This window comes from Podarcis melisellensis, assembly GCF_964234715.1.
Source record: "Podarcis melisellensis genome assembly, chromosome: 12".
Taxonomy (NCBI): Eukaryota; Metazoa; Chordata; class Lepidosauria; order Squamata; family Lacertidae; genus Podarcis; species Podarcis melisellensis.
In genome coordinates, this window is record NC_138544.1 from 41,547,552 (window position 1) to 41,567,373 (window position 19,822).

The 19,822-nt window shown below is 44.4% G+C and overlaps 1 protein-coding gene across 1 annotated transcript in view; it reads right to left on the reverse strand.

The window, feature by feature from the left end:
* LOC309380857 (uncharacterized protein) overlaps positions 1–19,712 on the reverse strand; it is a gene marked incomplete at its 5' end in the record, with an annotated part of 68,017 nt that extends 48,305 nt beyond the window's left edge. The window contains 2 exons of the mRNA XM_081930951.1: positions 18,979–19,064; positions 19,548–19,712. Coding sequence (XP_081787077.1) covers positions 18,979–19,064; positions 19,548–19,712 — 251 coding nt within the window. The remainder of the gene's footprint in view (positions 1–18,978; positions 19,065–19,547) is intronic.
* Between the last annotated feature and the right edge of the window lie 110 nt (positions 19,713–19,822).

Below are 19,822 nucleotides of genomic sequence, written 5' to 3' on the forward strand. Positions count from 1 at the left end.
TATGACAGGGAACTACTTGCCATTCACGAAGCATTCCGGAGGTGGAGACATTTATTAATTGGGGCACAACACAAGGTGCAAGTGTGCACCGACCACAAAAATTTAGAGTATTGGAGAACAGCTCGAGTGCTCAACCAACGACAAGTGAGATGGGCACAGGAATTCTCCAAATTTAACTTTGAGATTTGTTATGTGCCAGGCCCAGAAAACGTCAGGGCGGACGCGCTCTCACGCAAACCAGAATATTGGGAAGGGGAGGGGGTGATCGAAGAGAGACATGTCATCCCGGAGGACCGCTGGGTGTGTGGGGCGGCGATGGTGGGGCAACGAGAACTGGTGGAGGAAACGGAAAATGATGAATATGCCCAGGATAAGCTCAGAGGTCTCAGGGGGGAGGGCGAGAGCCCCGGAGGTTTTGAGGAAAGAAATGGGGCATTGTATTACAAAGGGGCACTGTATATACCCGAAGGTGAATTGAGGGGGAGAGTACTCAAGCAGTTGCATGATAGCCCCACGGCGGGACATTTTGGGCAACACAAGACCATGTGGTTGGTTACCAGGGAATTTTGGTGGCCTAAGGTGAGGGAAGATGTAAGGGAGTATGTAAGAGGGTGTGACCAATGTCAGCGAGCCAAAGGGGAAAGAAGGGCGCCGGCAGGGTTATTAGAACCTTTACCCACACCAGAACGGCCTTGGGAAGCGATATCAATAGATTTTATGACGGATCTGCCAAGGTCCAAGGGGAAAACAGCCATCATGGTAGTAGTAGACCTGTTAACTAAGATGTGCCACTTTGTAGCATGCTCACATGCAGTCACAGCGGAAGAAACGGCGAAGTTGTTTGTGGAACATATCTTTAGGTTGCACGGGGCTCCCTCGAGGGTGATCTCAGATCGAGGCAAACAATTTACTTCCAGGTTCTGGAGGAAGCTCATGAGCTTGTTACACGTGGAAGTCAATTTTTCAACTGCCCGGCACCCTGAAACCAACGGGCAGGCGGAAAGGGCAAATGGCATTCTTCAACAATATCTTAGGTGTTATGTCAATGACAGAGAGAACGATTGGGTCGAAAAGTTGGCGTTGGCAGAATTTGCCTACAATAATGCGGAGAATGTGTCCACAGGGATGAGTCCCTTTTTGGCTAATTACGGGTGTCACCCCAGGGCATTTCCAGGGGAAGGAGGGGAGAGATGGAGCGTCCCAGCGGCTGAACATTTTGTAGAAGAGATGGAAGCCATCCATCAGCAGCTCCAGCTCAACTTAGAAAGGGCTAAGGCACAATATAAGAAGCAGGCAGACAAGAACAGAAGGGAAGGTGAAACCATAAGGGTGGGGGATCAAGTGTGGTTGTCAACCCAAGGGTTGCCGTTCAAAGGGGGTTGTAAGAAACTGAGGCCCAGAAGATTGGGACCCTTTGAGGTGATTCAGCAGGTCAACCCGGTAGCTTTCAAACTCCGATTACCCAATCACATGAAATTGCACCCAGTGTTCCACAGGTCGTTACTGTCACCATACAGGGGAGGAGGTGAAGGGGAGCACGTCAGGGGACCAGCCTTGGAAGAGAGGGAACGCCGCAACCATGTAGCGGAAATCCTCGATTCCAGGTGGAAGGGAAATCAGGTGGAGTATTTAGTGGCGTGGGAAGGGGAACCGGAGTCAGAAAACACCTGGGTAAGTGCGCAGGAAGTCAATGACGAGGTTTTAACAGAAACGTTCCATCAAAGGTTCCCGAGGAAACCTCAGCCGATAGCAAGGTTTAGGAGGGAGTATTTCGGCACCACCGATGAGGAAGAGGAAATGGAAGGGTTCGCGGAGTCGGAGTTGGAAGAGGGAGTGGACTCTGATGACGAAGAGTACCTAGAGAGTAGGAACAGCAACAAGTGGAAGGAAGTGTTCGCGACGTCGGAAGATGAGGGAGGTTCTTTCAAGGGTTTTACCTCCTCACCGCCAGTAGGAGAGGAGACGGGAGGGGGTGAAGGGGGCCCTGGAGGGGAGGTGGATGTCAGGGAACTGACATCTAAAGCGCCGGAGGCGCAAAGGCTCACTGAGGGTGAGAGAGCAGTAGCAGCGGAAGAGGGAACCAGTAGAGGGCGAGCAAGAACTCCAAGGGAAAGTGAGTCGGAGGGATGGCTCAGAGACGCTTCAAGCGAAACCAGTGGGGAGGTCTCAGGACCTCCTATAGGGACACCCACACCTCGACGGAAACTGTCACGCCGAGAGGCCAGACGACGTGTTTCCGTTAAGGAGCTTTTATGTTGGAAACGTTTCCGAAAGCAGCCACTTTCGGATACTACTAGTGATTGACGCAGCCATGCTGGAGGGGCTCCGTCACAGGCAGAGGTTTGAAAGCCTGATCAAACTCTGAGGGACTTGCATTTTACGCACAAGCAGCTCATCGTCCCATCACACAACCCTAACACTATTTACATTCCCCGTGGATGTCACAGCTCAAACCTAGTTCTATGTGAGGCAATATAGCTTCAACTCTTTTCTTTTTAAAATTTAGACAGAATTTATCGTCTCTTTGCATCCTCAACAAAAGATGGAAAATACTGACACCATTTCTAAGATGTGCTTTGAAAATGCCACCTGAAACTCATTGGGAGAGTTGCATTACTGGTGTAGAAGTCGTTTGCTTCAAGGCTTCTCAAATTTATAAAGCCATTATTAAATTATTGAAAGCCCCTGCCCTTGACAGTGTAACTTGCGCTGAAGCCAATGGTCTTTTGTCTGAGCTTCAATCTTTCACATGTCCTCTTAGTACAGTTATCTGGTATGGCATCCTGTCACAAGTGAGTAAGCAAGGTGATGCAAAATTGAGATACGTAGCAAGATGTTGCATTGACACTGTTGAAAGGTATTCATGATTATATGAACTGAGTATTGAGACCATGGGTTTCAAAAAGCAGTAGAAGCTTCTGAAAAAAATTGCTGCAACATTTGATGGTTCCAGTGAGGTGGCATTCCCAGCGCAGCATGTAAGAAAGGTGAATTGACCCCATTCTTGATCCAAAAGTCAAATTTTGCATAAAGTTCTCCAATGTTATAGTGGATGAAACAATTGCTCACCTAGATGACAGATTTAATCAAATGGTGCAGTTTAATGAGAAGTATGGATTCATATGTGATGTTTAATCTTCAGATAATATGGGAGATGATGACCTTGAAAAGGGCTCCAACTATATGTCTTAGCAGCTTGAGGGAGATATTGATTCAACAGAGTTGCTGATTATTATTATTTTATTTTCCTTTATTTTATTTATTATATTGCCCTTTATCCATATATCTCAGGGCAACACAAAAGACACAATAAAAACAAGAGCAAAAAAACCCCACAAACCAATAACACCCCCTCCACCTCCACACACACAAATACACACTTTAAAGGGTTGTTGTTGTTTAGTCGTGTCCGACTCTTCATGACCCCATGGACCAGAGCACACCAGGCACCCCTGTCTTCCATTGCATCCCGCAGTTTGGTCAAACTCATGTTGGTAGCTTCGAGAACACTGTCCAACCATCTCATCCTCTGTCGCCCCCTTCTTCTTGTGCCCTCCATCTTTCCCAACATCAGGGTCTTTTCCAGGGAGTCTTCTCTTCTCATGAGGTGGCCAAAGTATTGGAGCCTCAGCTTCACAATCTGCCCTTCCAGTGAGCACTCAGGGCTGATTTCCTTAAGATTGGAGAGGTTGATCTTCTTGCAGTCCATGGGACTCTCAAGAATCTCCTCCAGCACCATAATTCAAAAGCATCAATTCTTTGGCGATCAGCCTTCTTTATGGTGCAGCTCTCACTTGCATACATCACTACTGGGAAAACCATAGCTTTAACTATACGGACCTTTGTTGGCAAGGTGATGTCTCTGCTTTTTAAGATGCTCTCTAGGTTTGCCATCGCCTTTCTCCCAAGGAGCAGGCATCTTTTAATTTTGTGACTGCTGTCACCATCTGCAGTGATCATGGACCACAAGAAGTAAAATCTCTCACTGCCTCCATTTCTTCCCCTTCTATTTGCCAGGAGGTGATGGGACCAGTGGCCATGATCTAAATATGTATAATGAAGGTGCCTAAAGATGTATAATGAAGGCACCAGTCAAAACTCCCTGGGGAGCAGGGAGTCACAGCAGAAAAGGCCCATTCTCGTGTTGCTGCCCTCCAGAACTCTCATATAGGCATGTGAAGAAGGGCCTCAGATGATGATCTCAGGGTCTAAGGTTCATATGGAGAGAGGTGGACCTTGAGGTATTGCAATCCTGAGCCATTTAAGGCTTTATAGGTCAAAACCAGAAGCTAACTGGCAGCCAGTGCAGTCAGGCTAGGATTGGTGTAATATGTTCAAACCATCTTGGTCTGGTGAGCAACCTGGCCACCAAATTCTATACCAGCTGAATTTTCTGAACTGTCTTCATAGGCAGCCCCATGTTGCAGTAATCTAGCCCTGAAGTTACCAAACCATAGAAGACAGACATTAGACTATCCCTGTCCAGATGGGGACACAGCTGGGCCACCAGCCAAAGAAGAAGGAAGGCATTCCATGCCACTGAGGTCACATGAGCCTCAAGTGACAGCAAGGATGCAGAAGTGCCCCCGAGCTATGTACCTGCTTCTTCAGAGGGAGCATAACACCATCAAGAGCAGGCAACCTCTCATCCAGTCTAGGGAACTGCCAACTAACAGTGCCTCAGTCGTATCTGGATTGAGCTTCCGTTTGTTGGCTCTCATCCCATCCATTACCAAGGCAAGACAATGGTCCAGCACATTCACTGCCTCACTTGCAGACTGATAATAATGAATGTATTATAATACTTTTACCCTTGTTGCAGTTCCTTTTTTAGAGCAATTTTTAGAGAAATTTAGCTCTACAAGGAACGGGGGCGAGGGGTGTCATAAAAATGAAACTGCAACAAAAGAAAGTGAGATCAATCTTTTTTTTGTTTCTTGTTTAGCTTATATAATCAGTGCAGAGCTTTGCCAGCCCTTCAGTTTATTCATGTGTAAATTTCAAGATATTTACCCCCAATTTATGTGTAGTACATGACATTATTTCCACTGTACCTGTAACTGTGTAGTACATGACATTATTCCCACTGTACCGTCTGGTGAGAGGTCATTTTCAAAGCTGAACCTGATAAACAAAAAAACACACACAAAAAAACCTGTCCTCTTCTATGTTGCAAGAACGCTTAGTAGGATTAGCACTGATTTCAGATGAACATAAAATTGGGAGAGGTTTGGATTACAGTGATTTGATTGAGGACTTCACTTCCAAGAAAGCTAAAAAAAAAAATTCATTAAATAGGATACTAGAAAACTATGCTGTTATTTATGAGGGGCCTGGTGATCACCAATATGTCCCTTCCACCACGATATCAAACAATAGGCTTTTAAAGGGTTTTTGGTTTATGTAAGAACATCACCTATGGAGGCAACAGCTTTTTACTTTTCGTTTATGACTTGTATGCATGTATTTACAAAGTAGTGGCTGGGGCAACCCAATCAGATGGGTGGGGCACAATTGCTACTACTACTACTATTACTACTACTACTGAATCCTTTCAAAGCACTGCTTTCCTACAGGAGTATTTGGGTAGACAACTCTGCTAAAGCCCAACACATTGCTGGGAAACTTGAATTGAAAATTCAGCAGCCAGTCCACCAGATCACCGAGTTCAACATGAAGAAATGAACACTAGCAGGCGCACACACGCACACATATACACCCCACATCTTTGTTTTGAAAACCAAGCATCAAGCACTGGATCGCAGCCACAATAACTGTGAAAGCAGGCCAAACCAGAGTGACATGATACATTGGAAGAGGCCCAGATAGCCATTATACGGGATTGTGTCAAAGATTCGCTTATTAAAGTCTTGATGTGCCTGACCCAATAAATCAACATTGTTACAGTGTTTTGTTTCCATTAACATCCTTGTACATTAGAGGTTTGACATAAGTCTTTCCTGCTGCTAAGAACCTGTTACAGAGTCTGTGTTAGCACTGCACTTAATTCCCACTTGTAGCTGTCTGTCTCAGCTTTAATCTGCACTTGCCATATGTGGATGGTGGTGTGTCATGTGACACCAGGGCTCCATCTCTTTAGTCTCCATTTGCTACTTTCACAAATCATGCACTGGGTTTTAAAAAAATTAATAATAAGCATGACCCAGCAAAGCTAAGCACACTTAACAGCTGCAAGCCTAGGCACATTTACCTGAGAGCAAGCACATTAAATGGGCTTACTTCTGGGTAAAGTTGCACAGTAAATCTTTTTGATTTTAATGGAAAATTAAGCATGCACTAAATGCCTCCTGCTGAATTCAACGGAGCGTGAAAAAGGGTTTGGCTCTAGCTGGACTGTGTCCAGGTGAATTTCAGCTCCACTATATAAATGTAAGCCTATAAAAACAGTCCTCCCATTTATAAAGCTATATGTTTATCCCACACTAATTTCAGATTAACTAGAAGAGGAAGTTTTACGATCAATAACCCAAGGTAGACATGTTTATATCTACATGAGTTCAAATCTTATTTTTCTCCTAATGTTTACAAAATGACAAAATATTAAGGTTACAGTGGTATGCTCCCTTAACTGGGAACAAGACACATTAAATCCAATGCCCTCTTTGCCAAGTATGAGATCTGAATGGTACATTTACTGGCATGTCTCACCAATTATGATTTACTTTTATAAAGTTGATAAAATGACAATATCTATTGCTGCTCCTTACCCCTTTGTTTGTGCATCTTATGTATTTATAACAGGGGTGGGGAATCTTTCTCCGCCTTCTGCAGGAACCACACGGCAGTACTGGGTGGTGTCAGAAAAAGGAAGTATGTGGAGCAACAAATTTGCTCACACATCTCTCTCTGTCCTCCGTCCAACACAAGCAAGAAGCAGCTACCCAGCATTATAAAACCTCCTTACAAACCTTGTGCAAACCAACCAGTATGCACACTCAATCAACAGGTCATCAAGTGACTCCAGTCCATTTCTGGGTTAAAGGACTGATTTTAAACCTTAAAGCCTTGAATAGCTTTGGCCAGACTACCTGAAAGACTGACTCCTCCCATTATTCCAACCTTAAGAGCCGCTTTCGAGGTCCTGCTCTGGATCCCCTCACCTTTTCAGCAGTGGCACCTAAGTTACGAAGTGAGGGAATCTCACCTAGTGCCATCCGTGTAGGCTTTGCAATGCCAGGTGAAGGCTTCTGTGTTCACCCAGGTTTGTGAACAACTTAGGAAATCTGGGCCACTTGTTGCATTCATGTCACCCCCTTTGTTTTCTTAATTAAAGGTAAAGGGACCCCTGACCAATAAGTCCAGTCATGGCCGACTTTGGGGTTGCAGCGCTTATCTCGCTTTATTGGCCAAGGGAGCCGGCGTACAGCTTCCAGGTCATGTGGCCAGCATGACTAAGCCGCTTCTGGCGAACCAGAGCAGCACACAGAAATGCCATTTACCTTCCTGCCAGAGCGGTACCTATTTATCTACTTGCGTTTTGACGTGCTTTCGAACTGCTAGGTTGGCAGGAGCAGGGATTGAGCAATGGGAGATCACCCCGTCGTGGGGATTCAAACCACCTAACCCACAGCGCCACCCGTGTCCCTTTTTTCTTAATTGGTTTTATGCTTTAGTTTGCATTTCTTTCTTAAAAAAAAAAATATTGTAAGCCAGCCAGAGAACTTTATGTTATGGGGTGGCACAGAAATGCCATATATAAATACATATAGTTATAAACTATAATAATGCAACAATGGAAAGCAAAATGTGAAAATGTCACTCTCATCATTTTCATCAATAGCCAAACATAGTTTTGAAGCCATTTCTTATGTTGCCAGTTTAAAGACGCCAAAGGCTTTGCTGAAAACAAGACCGTTGGTTTGCAAGCAAACAAGCTTTATGGTTTTACTATCTGAAACAAATGTCAGGATCCTCTGCGGCCTTTTAAGATTTATTCCTGTGGAGTTAATTTGAGATTTTATTACGCGACTCCTTGGTGCGAATTTGTTGCCAGTTGGTTGCATATTTAGGCTAAAGAAAACAACACCAGCCCACAAAAACAGAATAAGCAGCTTAAAGGCTTATAACTATAGATGGTAGATTATCATTTGCAAAGAGATTTTTATAGGGCAATTCAAGCAGAGGATGCTGCAACCCCCGAGCAGCCTCCTATCTATTTCACATCACAAGCATATTACAACTTCTGAGACCAGTACCCATAAGGAAATGCCACTGTCTGATTTCAGTATTATCTTTACAATGCTTTGTCAAGTACCTTTCTAATAGATAAAGTAGCAGCCGAGGAGGGGTGGAGATGGGACAGGGCTAAGGCCTATGTCTATTTTTATTGGACCAGAAGCAAATGCTTGATTTCAACTACCAATGTAAGTAATAATCCTGTTTATTCTACAAGCAAGCAGTATGGGTGGAGAGACGAGAGCAAAACGTTTTCTATTCAACCATTCTCTCATGAATAGATTGCTTCCATCCTTCCCCCACCCCTTCATTTAGTCCTCTGCTTTGCAAATTGGAGGTCTGCCTTATGGCCAGAGGTCACCAAATTAATCGCTTCAAACAAGGGTTTTTACTGAGCTTTCAGCATAGCTCAACCTGCTCTCTTTCCCACCAGGTTTCCGTTTCCCTCCTACACTGTTTTGAAGTAGAAAAACCATTGGGATAAGGATCATAAGACACAACAGCCAGGAGCCCCTTCTGAACCCCACTAAGAAACAGCTGTCACACAGATAGTCATGCGTTCCAATTAGGTGTTGTGTTTCAGAGCTCCAGTCATCAAAATATTGCAGTTTAGTGCTGAACCTTCCAACTCTATGATTCTATAAACCCCAGACTATGGATGCTAGTGGAATCCAACATTTGTGGATTCGGATACAAACTGATCTGGTCCCACCTAGAGGTTGAATTTGCAGACTGGAACTTAATTACCCGCAACCTTTTCTGGGGGTTGTTGTTGTAACAAAGGTCTAAGCACATCAAAATTCATTTTTAAGATGCATGGAGGTATGTCTGTACTGGAGCTATAATGTAAAACAATCCAATAAGCAACATTAGTCTCCCCAAAGGATTTCCTCTGGGGGAAAAAAAGGAGAACGTAGTGGGTTTCTTAAAGCACTTCTCACAATTTTGTACTAAAAGAAAGCAGGAAGTTTGAAATTGCTGAGATATAGAAGATGCATGAAATAAAACGACTCCAAACGTAAGATTCATTCTTGCAGGATCCTCAGCCAGGAAAGCGCTTAAACAATATGAATAGAGCCCTATATGACCTTTAAAGCCCTATACGGCCTAGGACCCTCGTACCTACGGGACCGCCTCTCCTGGTATGCCCCACAGAGAAACCTATGGTCTGCAAATAATAACACCCTCAAGGTCCCAGGCCTCAGAGAGGTTAGGCTGGCCTCAACTAGAGCCAGGGCCTTCTCGGCTGCGGCTCCAATCTGGTGGAACGCTCTGTCACAAGAGACTAGGGCCCTGCGGGACCTGACATCTTTCCGCAAGGCCTGCAAGACAGAGTTGTTCCACCAGGCCTTTGGTCAGGGCACAGCCTGACTCCCTCCTCTGGCAACCTGCACAGCATCTTGCTTAATCAGTTGCCATTAATTTGATTTCAATTGATTTTTATAATGAAATATTTTTAGAATGTGCAATTATCTGATTGTTTGATTGTTTTGATTGTTGTTAGCCGCCCTGAGCCCGGCTTCGGCTGGGGAGGGCGGGATACAAATAAAAATTATTATTATTATTATTATTAATAGCATTTTACTTTTAAATCAGGGCTGGTGAGCCTGCAGTCCTGCAGGTGTTGTTGAACTTCAACTCCCATCAGCCCCAGTGAGTATGGTCAGTGATGTAGTTCAAAAACCTCTGGAGGGTCAGAGGGTCACCAGCCCTGCTTTAAATAAGAACACAAGAAGAGCCTGCTGGATCAGGCCAGTGACCCATCTAGTCCAGCATCCTGTTCTCACAGCGGTCACCCAGATGCCTGTGGGAAACCCACGAGAAGGACCCAAGCACAAGAGCACACACACCGCCCATAGTTTCCAGCAATTTCAGAACAGTGCCCATATATTCTTTTTATCCACACCTCCGCTGGGTTGGCGATCAATAAAAGACCCATTGGAGCGCCAGGATCTGTCTAGCCACCAGTTACTCATGCCTGACCTGAGGTATCTCAGATAACTGCTTTCAGAGTGAAATTGCTGAATGACAAGGTTCTGTCAAAATGAGATTGTTCCACTGTTGCTGTTTTTAAAGGAATCAGAAGTGATTTTCCTACCATCCCACCAAGCCCCACCCCCACCCACCCCCAAGTCAGAAGGAAATGTTTTCTGGATTGATTGATAAGAAATGTTACAACAGTTCACAATTCTAAAGGAGACCACCAGTCTAAAGCTGATAAAAACGTATCCTCCTCTCACCAAGCGGCCATCTGAAGCTGAACCCAGAGAAACGACTCAACGCTTTTCTCCTCATGTCAATATACCTTAAGTGTTTCCATATGTTCATTTTACATTTATTGCACTTGATTCGGTAACTTTTAGAATTTATTTTGGAAGAGCACAGTGCAGGCCCTTTCAACCAAATGGAGGATAACAGAGCGTGAAAGCAGGATTCCTCTTCAGAATGCAAATGTCAGCTGCAGTTAAGATGAACTGCTCCGTTTTAAGACCCAGCTAGTTGACTTGTGCTTTGCTGGAAAATTCCGGAACAATACAAAGTAAGGGGATTGGAAAGAATGTTGGGTTGCACTGGGATTGAGTCTGACAGATTTCTGGCTGCCTGAACTCTGGCACGATTAACTCCTCAGTCTGAAATACCATGAAATAGCAGCTTTGTTTCAGAATATGCCGTTTAGAAAAGGCCATTGTCAGAACTGCAGCCTCTCTTTTCTCAGTAGGCTTTGCATTTTATGTAACTGTCCATATGTTGCTTACAGTCTTTTTTGAATCACATAACTGGCAATGGAATTTAACACCGATGAGTCCCTTGCCACTGTACACCTTTTCCTCTTTCTTCACTTTCTGTACACAAACTTTGTCTGTGCCAAGGAAGTGAGTAGTAACAGACCCGCTTTACATATTTTATTCCAGAACCAATGGAGTTTGGCCACATGCATTTTCTACATAGTGCACACACAGTCTTCATTTCTGCATATTACTTGTCTCTGAGATGTACTTCTTGAGAGAGTGGCTTCATTCCAAAAATAAAAACTCATTGTATATTGATTCTGTAACCCTGTAGTTTGTGCATTTGAAAATAGATGTGGGAGGCACTGGCAATGGAGATGTATCAAAAAGTAAAAACCAGGGCACCCCAAAATTGTTGAGCTTTTTTAAACAAAACCACAAACACTTTCTTCTCCATTCACCTGGAAAGAGGGGTTGATTCTTAAACCAGTCTAGAAATTGTAGCTCTGTGAGGAGAATAAAGGTGTCCTAATAACTCTCAGCACCATTGAGAAACTACAGCTCCCATGATCCTTTGGGGGAAGCCATGATATAATACTGCTTTAAATATATAGTGCAGATGTGGCCTCTTTTGCAAGCAGCAACCTGCTGCATGGTGTTCTCTCCATAAACCATTTTGTATTAAAGCTGTTGTTGTTTAATGTATCCTATATGTGGCCTTCTTTTGACACTTTTCAAATAATCATTAGTATATTATTATTATTTTAAGGAAGAGTTTGAAGGTAGCAGAGTTTTTGTTAAGCTGAAGTCACAGCTAGAACGATCACTTCAGTCATTTCAAGACAATTCATCAACCTATTTCTTAACATCCATCCCTAGAAGACTGACTGAGGAAAGTTTTGTCCAACTTCTGGTTCCTCGTGAGTGTTCCCAGGGCCTCGCCAAGCTCACATGACCAGCCTTCTCTTGGCGTGCTCCCCAAGAGTCTTATTTTCCAGCTTTAAAAATGGTTACCTTCAAACTGGCTAGCACAACTGTCTTGAAATCTCCCAGCTGTGGCCTATTACTCACTACTGTCAACTGACTCACACTAGGTCTCGCTCTCAAAATGAGAAGAAACCAGGGCAGTATGCCACAACCATTTACTGACTGTAATGCTTTGTTCCAAACACATAGTATGTATTCTGGGGGGGGGGGGGAGCCACGGGCCTCCAGAACTTCCCAGGTTACTAACATGAATTTTGCTGCCACAAGCTGTGAAAGCCACTGGCTGAGATGGATGTTAAACTGGATGACAGCCAGTCATGGAGACTTCATCTCTCCACGCTAGTGAGCCATGATAGCTTAATGAAACCCCATGCTCAAGAGCAGTATATCTATAAATAATGATGATGATGATGATGATAATTTATTATTTATACGCCACCCATCTGGCTGGGTTTTCCCAGCCACTCTGGGCGGCTTCCAACAAAATATTAAAAATACATTGAAACATCAGTCATTAAAAACTCCCCTAAACGGAGCTGCCTTCAGATGTCTTCTGAACATGAGGTAGTTGTTTAATTCTTTGACATCTGATGGGAGGGCCTTCCACAAGGCGGGCACCACTGCTGAGAAGGCCCTCTGCCTGGTTCCCTGTAACCTCACTTCTCGCAGTGAGGGAACCGCCAGAAGGCCCTCGGCGCTGGACCTCAGTGTCTGGGTTGAACGATGGGGGTGGAGACGCTCCTTCAGGTATACTGGGCAGAGGCCATTTAGGGCTTTAAAGGTCAGCACCAACACTTTGAATTGTGCTCAGAAATGTACTGGGAGCCAATGTAGGTCTTTCAAGACCAGTGTTATGTGGTCTCAGTGGCCACTCCCAGTCACCAGTCTAGCTGCCACATTCTGGATTAGTTGTGGTTTCTGGGTCACCTTCAAAGGAAGCCCCATGTAGAGCTCATTGCAGTAGTCCAAGCGGGAGATAGCCAGAGCATGCACCACTCTGGCAGGACAATCCACAGGCAGGTAGGGTCTCAGCCTGCGTACCACATGGAGCTGGTAGACAGCTGCCCTGGACACAGAATTGACCTGCACCTCCATGGACAGGTGTGAGTCCAAAATGACTCCCAGGCTGTGCACCTGGTCCTTCAGGGGCACAGTTACCCCATTCAGGACCAGGGAGTCCTCCACACCAGCCCACCCTGTATCCCCCCAAAACAGTACTTCTGTCTTGTCAGGATTCAACCTCAATAAATATTAAATGTGGGGTATAAATAATGGGAGAGTGCTGCTATCTTCACTCCTGGCTTACTGGTTTAGCAGAGGCTTTGGTTGACTACCGTTGGAAACAGTATCACTTATCAACTGGCTCTCCAAGGTTTCAGACAAGGAGTCTTTGACCAGCCCTGTGCAGAGGCAAGGGTGATTGAAGTTTGTACCTTCTGCATGCAAAGCAAGTGCTCCGCCATTGAGCTACAGTCCTTCCCCATATCTAATGATGCAGCAGCAATCCATGGATATTAACTTTAACTCTGTTCGCTTCAAGTAGTTGAGGCTCTTAAGGCAAGAAAATTGTAAAACTTCTCTCTCTTTTATCTCAGTAATTGACTCTTTTCCTCCCTCATTCTCCTCTCCAGCTAGTTCATTTCCACATGACACATTAGATCTATTCCTCTTCTCCAGTTAAGTTAGTTGAACATATATTTGCAGTTTAGCATTTAGTAACCGTGCAGCCGTAATATAATTCCACTGCGATGTTCTCTGCCAGATGTGATTGTTCTCCACAGCTGGGAAGGATATTAAGGGACGATTGCGTAACTCCCATTCCCATTCTAGCACGGAGGGAAATTAAAATTTGCAATTCAAGAACTGTGTCCCCAAATCACTCCTAGCGCTTCCTCCTGGGCTGTTTCACCTGTCAGTTTATAGTTAAATAAAGTCCTGCTTTTCATTTTAATCTCTGGCCAGACACCGGTTCATCTCTCATTTTCGCTCACTCTTCAGGCATACAAGTTCTTTGGCTTTAATTGCCTGTCATTTTTGTTGACCAGAAAATGGAACATTGCAAAAATCCAGACTTCAATGCCATCAAGCCTATAAAAGACTCCTTCATTACTCTACCTGATTAGGAACATCCTCTTAACAGATCTACATTTTAATAAGCAGGGCTAAATCATTAGCTTTGAAGTGAAGTTTATTCAGATGTGATCCTTCTTTGAGGACTTACTAAATTGAAGAGGGGATGAGGTATATAATTTATGACAAAAGGGACCTGGAAGAACTAACTTGTAGATTAGAAATCCGACTGCAGTTGAATGTGCAACAGATGTCTGGCAAACATTTGCCTCTGTGCTGCCAAGTGAGGCAAGCACAGGTCTGCACTTGGGAAGGAACACAGAGAGGGAGATTAGAAGATTGCAATCCTAAACCACTTAGGGGCGTTGCATACATTACATGCTCCTACACAAAACAGGAAGCCATAGCCAATCATAGCTTTCTGGACCACACACCTTTTGTGACTGGAAACATGTGTTAGTTGAATGCACGTATTAAACATTTAATGGGAATGCATTCAAAATGCAATGTCTGAAGGAGCAATTGCCCAACCATCTTAGTGAATGGATGCATGGTCTAGTCCAGCAATGGCCACCACAGGAGCAACTGGGGGAAGAATTTATTATGTCCTTCATCCTAAACTCTCAACAACTAGAACACAATGCAAGAAACAGTATAAAACAACTTGCAATCATGCCCTAAAAACATACATCTCAAGTGTCAAAAGCCAGGACGAAGACCTAAGGGGCAAACAGAAAGGCCTGGGGGTCGCATATGAGCCTTGAGCCAGAGGTTCCCCACCCCTGGTTTAGTGAGTGAGGGGCACCTAAGTTCATTTGTGTTCATCACTCAGGTCAATTTCATATTTCAAACCTCAGCCAGGACATCTCCAGGAAAGCACCTATTTTTCTTTAAGCAAAACTGACAACTTATTTATCCTCAGCAGACACTCTAATCACCTGTATTTATAATGAACATGGCAAGCAAAGAGCATAATAAGCATGGATGGCTAGGATGCATTTTAAAATTATTATGAATAATTTCTAAAGTACATTCCAAAGTGCTTTGAGATCCCTGTCTGGCCCCACCTGTAAGGGGAAGGTTAGGCTGAGCGATAGACCACCCAGCAGGCTTGGAGAGTAAAAAGGGATTTTAATCTGTCTCTCTCAATGTTCTAGCATGCTGTAAATCCTTTACTGTTACTTTGGACTAAATCAAATTATTTTATCGTCTTTTTTTGTGCTATATTTTTCTTTTGTTTTCTTTTTAGAACTTATATCCTGCCCCCTTTGTCAAAAGGCCCAAGGGCAGTTTACAGCAATGAAAAATAAGTAGAAACAAAAACAAAACCAAATGAAGCAATTCAACACAGTAAATAAGCTTCATCTATTTGGGCACATATTACGATACAGGCCAGAGCTCAGCATTCAAAGCCCTGCTAAAAAAGACAAGTATTTAGCTAGTGCCCAAAAGTATGCACCTGGACCTCTGGTGGGGAGGGAGTGAATTCCATAATAGGGGTGCTATTGCTGAAAAGGCCTTTCAGTGGGTCACAGGCCCCTGCGTTTCACTCAGTGATGAAGCCTCGGAAGGTCTCACATCACAGGCAAAATGGTATGGGGAGAGGCACTCCTTCAGGTAATGGGGCCTTAAGATGTTCAGGGCTTCATAAGTCAGAACCAAAACCATGACTCAGGCTCAGAGTTGATACAGATTAATAATAATAATAATAATAATAATAATAATAATAATAATAATAATAATAATAATTTATTTGTACCCCGCCCATCTGGCTGGGTTTCCCCAGCCACTCTGGGCGGCTTCCATAGAAACCAAAAATACACTAAAATATCACACATTAAAAACTTCCCTGAACAGGACTGCCTTAAGATGTCTTCTGAATGTCAGGTAGTTGTTTATCGCTTTGACATCTGATGGGAGGGCGTCTTTGCATACTGGTGATATAGGGTCTCTCGCTGTCAGATCGAGCAAAAGCAACTCCATTTTCCACCAGCTGAAATCTCCAAACTTCAAGGGCGGTCCTACCTAGAGCCCAAGGTAAAGGTAAAGGTACCCCTGCCCGTACGGGCCAGTCATGACAGACTCTAGGGTTGTGCGCTCATCTCACTCTAGAGGCCGGGAGCCAGCGCTGTCCACAGACACTTCCTAGTGCCCAAAGAAGTAGTCTAAACCAGAGTATGGATCACTGTGCCTAGCTATCCCTAGCCACAACCAGCAAGATCTGGAAATGGGCTTTCTGTGCTACTGGAGCAACTTGAGCCTCCAGTGATAAGGGAAAACCTAGGAGTCCCCCCAGATTAAAGATCTAGTTCTTCAGGGGGACTGCAACTGCATTTAGGCTGCCTCCCTGAATCAGACGCCCATTAATCCAAAGCACCTTTGCTTAGCAAGGATTCAACTTCAGCCTGAAACACTGCAGGAAGCTTTGCATCTTCCACATTTGTGCATTTTTCCACAAGAAAGCAGCCTGTTTCTCACGGGTGGTATAAATTATGCAAGGTTTTCTATACAGCATAAGTTCTAATTGACCTCCGCTGACTAAATTGCTACAAATAACGTGCAACCCTGGATGGGGATTAATGAAGCAGCATGTGGACTCTGACCTGTTGGAACACACATTGTTGCATCTTCAGTGGGGGAAACAGCACTTTTAAATTAAAAGCATATTTTATGCACTCATGCCATAAATATTTTGTGGTCAGGTGAGGCAGAAGTACAGAACAGGCACCTACCAAAGAAGGATAGGGGAAAGGGATCCAACTTGTGCAATTCAGACACAAGCCCCCCCCCTCCTTTTTTGTTTTCAGAACAAAAGAACTAAAATTGGAGTAACAGACAATAAAATGCACAAAGGACGCCCAACCCACATGTCTGATGTTACCATCACATCCACATCTCTGAGAAGCACTAAAATACTGTAATGCTTAAATCCTTGTTTGGGGGTCCTCAAGTGAGGGTACCATGGTGCCCTCAGACATTCCACACTTGCTTGGTGTCTGCCGAGGCCATCTGCCCTCCCATTTTGTTGTTGTTGCCTGTTTTTTCTCCTTTGGCCTGTGTTTTTAGGAGGGGTGTATGTAGGTGTTCTGCCTGTTGTCTGTGTTTGGATGGGAAACTTCTGAGCAATGGGTATTTTGTGGTGACAGTTTCTTAGATGTGCTCCTCGGCCCGAAAAGGTTGGGGACCTCTAGCCTAGTCCCTCAAGAAGAAAGATTATTGACCCAGTCCCGGTGGAGGCCAAAAAGCCCACATATCCATCGGCTGAGGTAAATAAAGTTTCTATTGCTATTGCTAACTATGCCCACTTATATCACCAGGTGGGTTTCTATTGTTTTTATGCTGCCTTCTTACACTGAATCCCCTCTCCTCTGCCTTGTCAGCCCCTTTAGAAAAACTGATTGTAAAAAAGAGTGATTAAATAAATAAATCATCAAATAAGGCCAGAACTATGAAAATGAAACAGCAAAATGGATTGTATCACTTCAGATTGTTGGTAGGGAACTCAGTTTTTGAATGTTCTCCATCATATATCTGAACAAAGTGCTACAGAGGTAGTAGAATTCCTCCATGCAGCACTTCAACAGATGCCAAGGGTGGTGAGTCATATTTATGAATGCTCCCATAGACAAAAAGGTTGACTATGCTAAATTTTGCTCCCCAATCTGCTGGTTGTATGGATGTTGTTGCTGTTGTTTGCATGGATGTGTTTTATATCACCTTCCCCAATGACATGGGGAGCTGGCCAATTGGCAGACAAACTCTACGTTACAAAGATATCTGCAGGTGTGACATGAATGCTGGCAACATCAACTCTTCCATGTGGGATTCTCTTGCAGACAACCGTAGTGTCTGGAGACAGGCAGTCATGTCATGTATCCAAAGAAGTGATCAGAGGAGGAATGACTCCTGGGAGGAGCAAAGACAGAAGAAACACCATGGTGCATCAGCAACAGCACAACTGGACACCTTCATCTGCCCCTGCTGCAACAAAACATGTCTCTCCTGCATTGGTCTCTACAGCCACAGCAGGCACTGCAACCTTCCAACAGAATGACCAAAGGTGCGCTCCATTGTCTCCCGAGATAGATGGACACCAGCTAACCATTCAAAATTTAACTTTGCTGAAGCTTAGCTTATGGGAGTCTGGGTCTGGCTCGGTGCCTGTGTAGGAATGTTTAGGAAGGTAGGAGAGGATATATTACCGGTAATTAGATATGATCCCTCCTCACTCACACTAGTAAGCATACAGCAGAGCACATTCCTTGCAGCAAATAGTGAAGCTGTTGATGACTGGTTTCAGTCTGTTAATTAAGCAATCCAGGAAGCCCTTTGTGCAGACTGGATTCTTCCTGGTAATTTCCCCTTTATTTTCCTCTTTAAATAATAACAACACAGTTAACTCACATTCAGTAGCAACTGAAGGCAGGCTTTAGTTGTAGTTACAGGTAAAGGGACCCCTGACCATTAGGTCCAGTCGCGGACGACTCTGGGGTTGCGGTGCTCATCTCGCTTTACTGGCCCAGGGAGCCGGCGTACAGCTTCTGGGTCATGTGGTCAGCATGACTAAGCCGCTTCTGGCGAACCAGAGCAGCACACAGAAACATCGTTTACCTTCCCACCAGAGTGGTACCTATTTATCTACTTGCACTTTGACGTGCTTTCAAACTGCTAGGTTGGCAGAAGCAGGGACCGAGCAATGGGAGCTCACCCCATCGCGGGGATTCAAACCGCCAACCTTCTGATCAGCAAGCCCTAGGCTCTGTGGTTTAACCCACAGCGCCACCCGCATCTCTTACAGGTTCATTTGTAGATTATAGTGCAGAGAAGAGAAGTCTGAGCTAAGCCTCAAACTTACAACATGGGCTTACATCCTTTGTTATTGATGAGCCATGTGCTGGATAACAGCCAGAGAAGTCCAAAGAGAGAGATCTAAAAATAGGAAGACGGCTGTGTGCCCAGCTCTTTTACTTGGTCAGCTAGGGTCACGCCCATCTACCTGGTCACACTCAGGGGGAGGTAGCTCTCAACAGGTATGACAGGAGGTCCTCCCTGTTTGGAGCCACATTCCTCTGTGTGCCCATTCTAGCAAGCAGGAAATGTTGGACGTGAATGCTCTAGCTATACATCCCACAACCCGGATAGGAACCAACTCAACTCCCATCACGAGAGAATGCCACGATACAAATTTAATTAATATGCAATAATTATTTTACCCCACTGAGGGTATTGGTGGGCTTCAACTATGGCAGAAAGGGCAGTTCTACTTCCTTTGTTGCTTATTAGTGTTCAACCTTTTTGATTAACATCAAAGTTACTTCTTAGCAATCAAAGGCAGTATTGCTTTATTGCTTTTATAATATATGAATTTTGTTTGCCCATCTGGTCTAGCGTTGTCTCCTCTGACTGGAAGCAACTTTCTTGGAACTCAGGCAAGTTTCTTTCCATCCACTGGCTCTTTCACTGGGAAAGCTGGTAACTGAACCTGGAAGACCCTCCTTCATCCAAAGCATGCACTCTACCACTAAGCCACTGGCCCTCCTTGTTTACTAGATTGCTTTTTCTTACCCTAATATTGGGCCACCGCTTACTTCTGAGCTGAGACTGTACTTCAACTTCTATTAAAACAAATGATTTAAGGTTCACACCACTGAACGGAGATTCCCCAGGGCCAATAATTTTGATGCTCAACTTGCTAAGTTGGTTCTCTTTAATGCGATGTTCTCCACGCATGGTAGAACATTAAGCAATGCCATGTCCTGGTCTTTCCAGGACCCAGCAATGTGCAAAGGAATGCAGTGCCTAGATGGCTAAAGAACGAAATAATGATGTTATTATAGATA